Genomic DNA, 8,140 nt, shown 5'->3' on the forward strand with positions numbered 1-8,140 from the left:
AACGGATTTACTTTACCAAATTGACCATCCCAGCCTTGCCGTAATGGTCTATTTGATTCACCTTTTATTGTTTATTTTATTTTATTTTTTTTATTTTCACTTGCTAGATACGGGACAGACTTGAATGAGGAAAAGAAAAGGGAGAAAGGAAGAGGGGGGAAAAACAGCGGAGAAGAGGGACGGGGATAAAGGGCAAAAAACCAAAAACCAACTAAATAAGCAGAGAAAAAAAAATACATATATCAATCACCTGGATCACCTGTTGAGAAAGAAAAAAGAAAACAAGCAGAAGAAAACGAGAGCAATACAATAAACAACATCACAATGATATATGAGAATATAACAGTAAATACTAAATATTAAACATTATTGTGCAGCACGTAAGATCGACAGCGCACAGTGTGCTTTGAGGTAGGAGCCAAAAAGGGTGTAGTTTGTGTGTGTGAGCACCCGTGTGTACACCTGAGAGCATGAGCGCGCTTGTTTTTAAAAGGTTCCTTCATGTAATGATCTGCTAGAGGGTGCGGGGAGCCACAGCCCCGTCCACCAGGGCATGAAGCAGGTATGGAGGAGATCAAAACTCCAGACATCCAGAGGGCCCCAGAACACAAGAGACCAAGGAAGACCAACAGAGGGGCAGCTGTGCCACTATCCCAGAAAGAGCTGAGGAGACTCCCAGATGAGGGGTCACTCAGCAACCGCGGAGCAGAAGCCAGGGGGGGTTGCAGTGACATGCCTGTGAGCTCCGCCGGCAGCCAGCTGTGCCAGAGTGACCGAGCCCCAGGCCGAGAGGCCGAGGGCACCTCACCCCCAAAGTGGCCCGAGCGAGCCCCAGGCTCCAGGCCCCGATAAGCAGCCACCAAGGAGTAACTTTTAATGTTTCAATGTATCCAGTTTATAGTAAACTTAGAAATAAGCAGCAGTGAGAGCGCGCTCAGTGATAAAATAATTACTTTGTTGCTCTGTGTGATAAATCACCAGATTAACAATTTTCTGCAGAATTCATCTTTTACCTTATTTGTAACAGTGTTGCATTTTGCAGTTATAATATGTTCTTTATAGATTTTTATACACTAATTTATCATCAGCATCATCATCATGTGATAAGATCTCCGACTGCACGAGGCAGCACTCATAGGGATCATTTTGTGTGGAAGAAGAGTCGCGTGGCTTGCAACACACCCACATGTAAAGAGAGAAACCACCTTTGTTTTGATGAACCAGCTAACACAAAGAAGGTCTGGCTGTGTTGAACTTCGTACATAGTATACTTCTCTGGGCTCTAACAATGCTGAGTTTTTTGTTTCATAACTTCAACTATGATAACAAAGGATTTTTTGATATTTTTCAGCCATGGTGCTGAATTGTCATACCGAATTTGCATGAACTGTTCTTCTGGTTTTCCAGCGTTAATACGATCTCTCTCTTCACCTCACAGATGAACGGTCTGTCTAAACAAGTTTCCAAGCTCAGTCAGGAGCTGCAGGAAATGACACGCCTGCTCAAGCCCCTCCTTCAAATGGCACCACAGCCAGTCCTGATGACCATGATGCCAAATTTAACATCACCTCCCAGTAGTGCCAGCCAGCTGTCATCAAGCCCTTGCCCCGGGGCACCACCCCCTTCCACAGTTTTTTCCCACCAGAGACCTGACACTCATTCCCTGTTAGACAGCAGAGACACAGAGAGTGCAGATTTGCCAGGATGCCTTCTCCCAACTCCTCACTCACCAAAAAGGCCTAATTCAACTCCTTCAGCATTAGCAGAGACCCCGCCCAAGCCCCCAGGGGCCAATAGCCAGGGGTCTGCTGACTCCAACCATCACTCGCCAGAGGAAGGATTTCCAGAGGGGCGCGTGGACTCCCGAAGACTCCGTGCCTCCTCCAGTAACGGGATATTTTTCCCCTCGCTGCAGGAACCTCCTCTGGCCTCTCACACCCCTTCACCTTCACTCTCCTTCTCCATGTCTCTCTCTTCCTCATCATCTTTTTCCCCATGCCAAGGACCTCACCTCTCCCGACCTGGCAGTTGTGCCAGCAGAGGCCCGCTCATCCCACCCGCCTCTCAGGACACTCACCCTCCCCTGTCCTCTCACTTTTCAGCTCCACCATCGCTCACATCCTCCCCTGGAAGTCATCGGCTGAGGCCTTCCCCTTCCGTGCCAGTCGTGTCCCCTAACACCTCTGTCCATCCCTCCAGTCTTTCTCTGCCCTTGTCTTTGGAAATTGCAAATGCAAGGAGAAGAGATAACCAGACTCCATCTTGGTGCAACTCACAGCGACACTACCGAGGGGCAAGACCCGTTTCTCACCCCCAGGAGCTGGAGATGCATGAGCGGGGACGACACCTGGAAGAGGAGAAGTCCTCCTCAGAGCACATCAGTTTCATTGATGAAGAGGAGCCAGCATTATGAACGGCCTGTGCAAAAGATGTCATTCAAGTAGCAGGAAAGATGTAGGACAAGAGTTTAAAGAGGTCAGAGCAAGTGCAAGGTAAAGACAACAAACACAGGGAACAGAAAGCTGGTCCATTTCACACAGAAAGACATTTGTCAGGCAGGAGATGCTAGACGGACAGACAGGTAAACACAAAATACAGTGTGAAGGAATGCTTTCCTCTACAGATCAACCACAGAATTACAATAGCACAAACAGTCTTATAGCATCAATGATCCAGTAGCATGAGTCAAACACTGCAGAGCCAGAGCACATCTATTTATCTCTCCACCCTGATGAAGCTCTATCGCTTTTTAATCCTAGTAGGTCTCCTCTTCAAAGGGCAGGCACAAACACATGCATCTCGGCAGGAAACGCGTCTTTACCCAAACTAGATAATCCAAGCCAACTACACTGGGACTAAGAATGTAAGCCCTTCAGTGGTCTCAGTCACCTCACCTGGAAGGTTCCTTTGCTTCATCAATGGGATTATTTTTGGGGGAATGCAGTTATCTGCCCCTGGACTGGTTAAAAAAATACAGCTTTTTATCGAATAACCTCAGACTAAATGGTTCTACAAAGTGTTTTTTACAATGTTTCTTATTGCCCCCTTTCACACACACACACACACACACACACACACACTAATGACAGCAGAACTGTCATTAGTGTGGCGCCCGCACTGCATTTGGGAACAACTTGGGGATTCAGTGTCTTCACCAAGAAAACCTGGTGATTTGTTTGCAGCCTGCTTTATCACCTAAGCCACAGGTGAGCCAAGAATCGATTACATGCCCATTACACACATTCACAAAGAAGATGTTGAGCTTGGTTTTAACTCAGGAATGCAAACTTGTCACATCCTGTAAAAAAACAAAACAAAAAAACTGACATTCTGAATCCACAGACAGTATAAAAGATCGATGCAGCCACTGTGACCTTATCCCCAGGTTTGTGAAGTCCTGCTTTGAAGCCTTGAGATGAGTCGTCATCTCGGCTTTTGGGAACTGAACATAATAAGCAAGTGGCAGTTCTGACTGTGAAACCACGTGCTCACTGACTTGTCAAGCTACCCCAGGGAATCCTATTGACTCTTAGAATGACCACAATTTCTAAAAAGTTCTTTATAGAATTATTACTTTTATACAATTTATATAAAAGTATTAATGTAGATTCTTTACCTTACAATACAGAGGACCTTGAGGTTCACAGAGTTCAAGCATGATTACCATTTTCTGACACTAGCACCAAAAGTCTGCGCAACCACAGCTATCGCCCCATGGTGGCCATTAGAAAGAATGCAGGTTTAGGTTTTCTTCAGCGTTAGCATCATTTCTCATACCGTCCACGTCTGAATTCAGAATAGATCTATTGCGTGATTCGTGTAGATCCAAAGAAGGTGGGTGGTGTTTGCCTTCAAGGTTTTCTGCCAGAAACATTGTACCTTACTCCAAATCCTTCGATCAGGAACTAACTGAATCAAAGAAGGATTCTGCAAGTCACATCCTTTTTCGTTCATAGAAAGATTCAGAGGATCATTTTTTTTCATATAATAATAATAGATTACTATGTAGTCAAAGTACTACTGTATACTGTGTCCATAAAGACTAAATACAAACCAGAATGTAAGTGTTAAAATTAACAACCTAACCACTGCTTGTTAATGCAAATATCCAGTCAATCATGGCAGCAACTCGATGCATTTAGACATGCAGACCTGCTGAATTTCAGACTATTTCAGAAACTGTTGATCCACTGGGACTTCCCCACGTTTACAGAGAATGGCAAGAAAGAGACGACTGCTGTTCTCGATGCAAGAGTTCACAGAAGAATGGCCAGACTGCTTCAATCTGATAGAATCAATCTGCATAATACATGAAACCGTGAAGCAGGTGCAGAAGATTACTCCTGTCAGCCAAGAACAGGAAACTGATTCTATAATTCCCAAAAGCTCACCAAAATTGGATAGCAGAAGATTAAAAAAAGTTGCCTGGTCTCTTATCTAACAGTAAAACTTGACAATGGCTGAATACTTGTTTCTTCTGTTGGCTGCTGAAGAGAAGAGGTCTTCCAGAACACTTTAAGTATAGTTATTTAACTGAAATGGGCCGACATTGCTGATGTAGCTAAATGCAACAATTACAGTTGCCTCTATATGGACAAAATGAAAATCAGTTCTATTAAAATCGCCCACAACACGAGGAATGCATGCACCGGAAAAATAGACTACTAGTTTGGATAAACATAATGTGGTTTAAGAGGGGTAACCATTCAAAAGATAGCTAGTTTAAGGGAGGGAGGGGGTCTAAAGCAGATTGTGTCAGACAATTATCAACTGAACTCCACCAGTATAATAAACCAGTCTCATTCTACATTATAAATCATCCTGTGCTACTCTAATAGAATCCAAGAACTTTATTACAGATACTATCTGGTTGCATTTCAGAATAAAATAAGCGGAGAGCTTTGCACTGCTGGTTAAGCAGATTGAGGCCGGTGTAGGAACTTTGAGAACTTTGAAAAGACAGATTCGTGGACAAAGGTGTAGGGAAAAGCTAACATCAAACATTCCCCGTGTCACTGCTCAACAGCATCATGATGCTGTTGACAAGCAGCCTATCAGCTCATATCTCAAGCAGCCTACTTTCATTCTAGGGTGTGGACATCCTTACATCAACTATAATCAACCTAATCTTAAAGTTAGCAGTCATAATGTTCGTCTTTTGGGGAAGGGGCTGTCTTTCTGGGGAATTCTTGTCACATTGTTTCACTCTCGATGAGTTTGCATCCACATTTTCTTTCCAGATCAAAAGAATTTGAGCACAGTTACGATCGGTCACTTTGGAAAAGTGTAGGCGAGTGTTTGGATTGTATGCCAAAGAGAGAAGACAGATTGTGGACAAAGTGTAGGGAAAAGCTAATATCAAACACTACCCCTGTATCACTGTTCATCATTATGATGACTGTTGACAACCAGCCTATCAGATTGTATATCGAACTCCCACATCACCCCTGAGCTTTAGCCATTAGCCATTCGTGCCTTCTCCATACAGACATTGATTTCCCTAAAGTTCTTCACCTGTCGATTACAGGCAAACATCTGGATCGAAATTTACACAGAAAGCCATCATCTATGGGGAACACTTGCACCTTTATCTAAAACGTATTGTATTTATTTATTTAATACGGCTGTGTATGTATTTATTTTTGCTGAAAAAGCGGCGAGGAAATATTCTGCATGTCTGGACAATGTAACAAAAACAGACTGTGGAGGAAGGTTTGCTTTCTAAACGTCTAACTGGATCCTTTCCAGAGCGAGTGAGCGAAACCTTCCCCGAGTTCATATGTAGCACACACATTCTTCATCTCTTATTCCTCCAATGACTTCATGTTGGTACGTGAAAGCAGCCAAACCCTAAAACTGCAACATCCAGGCTGCATCAAGCTGGAGGTCTCAGGACTTTTTTTTTTTTTGGCTTTGTGAGGTGCTTTAGGACCATGTTACTTGTATATATATGAACAGTCAGATTTATGGCTTTTATTTTCTTTAATGGGAGCAAGGGAGGTGGTGACTAACTGGACTCTTTACACTTTCACAAAGATTTACTAAGCAAGAACTGGTGGCTGGGGAGGGTACCTAAAAGGTTTTAATTCAATGCATGTCAAAACTTCTTTTTATTTTCTTTTTTGCATGAGAAATGTGCCTGCTTTGAACTATCCAGAGCAGAGGGCTCATGGGAGTAGAAACCAGCCTGCCCAATTGAAGGCTGTTTGCTTACAAATGTATTTTATTAAAGACTGCTGTTACATTAAAAAAACAAAAACAAAACATTAACAAGGATTACATACTGTATAACAATAAAGAAGTGTTGTTTTGTAAGCTCTCCGTCTCTTGTGTTTCTCTTGGGAACTAATATTCACGTAACTGAGGTAAGTGGCTATTCTCTAAGAAGTAAACTGTAAATAATATTTTTTAAGCCACTTTCCAAGTTTCAGCTAGAGTATATTGTGATTCAGTTGCCTCAAAAACCCGTCCCTATTTTTTTTCCTTTTTGATAAATTAAGTATTTATGTTTTATTAAACAAAATATTTATTCAAGTAAAGCCATCAAATATGGTTCTGTTATGATGTCAGCATTAAAATTAAAAAGCAAACAAACATGTGCCCCTTGGGCTGAAAGTGTCAGCAGCTGTAAGTGTAAAAGTGGGCTTCTCACTGAAAACCAACAGGGGCTCCATGCAGGACTCCAATCTTTGTGCCTCAGGTAATCATCCAGTTTTCATTTGAAGTGGCCCCATTTGTTTCTGACACCCACTGAACTAAGAACAAGAACACTTCTGGCCGTTCTCCTCACTGCATGCTTACATTTTGAGGTTGCTTGTGCTAAAAGCTTCCCAATTGCTCAAAATCCCTAAAAATAAATTTATGGTTCTTCTACTCTTTAACAACCCAAATTTGCCCACAGACTAATGGCTAATATGGCAAATAGCTTAAAGTATTATAATGTGTGCACGTGGGTAAAAGGCCACATCCAACTAGGCTTGTATTTATTATTTATGCTTTATTAGTCTTCATAACACCTGTGGGGTTGTCAGTGACCAGGTTAGGTTTTTCTTTTTGCTGCATGCTAAATCGGTACATTTTCAAATGAAGTATCACACACCTTGGAATTACAGTTATTCTGTTAAAAGCTTGAGTGTTTCAAACAGATGAAGGTTCAAACTGGCACCTTGTGTTTTCTTTGGCCTAGAATGCTACCAGTGCCTACATGTTTCAATTATTTTATGCAGAAAATGAAGCGTTGACTTGCTGTGTAGCGAGTCCAGAGTTTAAACTTTGCAAATGTCAGTTCTTTGGATAACACAGTTAAGCCCAAACAGAACAGTGTTACACGGTTACTGGAAGGTTTAAAAGGTAAAACTGACAACCTTACAGGATCTGTTTTATACAGATTACATGGCAACTAATGGTAATTTTTATACACCTACAAGTGCAAATATAAAACTACAAATGAAACTTGCATTTTTGTGTACTTGACAGCTGTCTGTACCACTGATTTGCGTTAATAGGTGTAATATATAATTGTAGGAATAAAATTAAATGAATCATTACCTGAACCGAGAAGAACAGAAAACTGATGGATTAGTGTTTTACACATTAAATAAAGCTCATAGAACATGCCTCATTAACCCATGTATATGTGCACTTTTCTATGCTTTTGCTACCAAAGTGCTTTCTATCAAACATTCATTTGGATTCATTGGAGAGCAACTTTGGTTTAGCATCTTGCCACGTGATATTTGGCATGCAGAGTGGAGCGACCAGTGATTGAACCACCTATGATCAGCAGACGCCCGGCTCTACAGCCACCTCATCTGTGAGTTGACGAGTTTTGGAAGCACCAAATACGGCAATTTCAAAGGATACTGTTCTTAAAGTTTGGAGTTTGCAAACCTAAGCTGTGCTGCCATGTTCTTCATGGAGTGAAGAGGCTTTCTCCTTTCCAAACCAGCTGTAGCTGTTCTTTTTTTTTTTTTTTTGGGGGGGGGGGGGGGGGGGGGGGTTGTATTTAATATGGATGTGGAGTCTGAGACCTCGGCTTGAATTTGCTGGGACATCCACTCCTGGGAAGACCTGCATCATTCTTTTTCACATGTGACTGCAAGTCTGCTGTCAGGTCAGCATCACATTCACACTCTGACAT

General features: G+C 42.3%; 1 protein-coding gene across 1 annotated transcript in view; it reads left to right on the forward strand.

Moving 5' to 3' along the window:
• Window positions 1-6,315, forward strand: part of kcnh3 (potassium voltage-gated channel, subfamily H (eag-related), member 3) — a 165,460-nt gene extending 159,145 nt beyond the window's left edge. The window contains exon 15 of the mRNA XM_084954961.1: window positions 1,439-6,315. Within this exon, the coding sequence (XP_084811087.1) occupies window positions 1,439-2,413 (975 nt within the window). The 3' untranslated portion in view covers window positions 2,414-6,315. The remainder of the gene's footprint in view (window positions 1-1,438) is intronic.
• The last annotated feature ends 1,825 nt before the right edge of the window (window positions 6,316-8,140 follow it).

This window comes from Perissodus microlepis, chromosome 16 (assembly GCF_051167445.1).
Source record: "Perissodus microlepis isolate ML-2025 ecotype Zambia chromosome 16, ASM5116744v1, whole genome shotgun sequence".
NCBI classification, from domain to species: Eukaryota; Metazoa; Chordata; class Actinopteri; order Cichliformes; family Cichlidae; genus Perissodus; species Perissodus microlepis.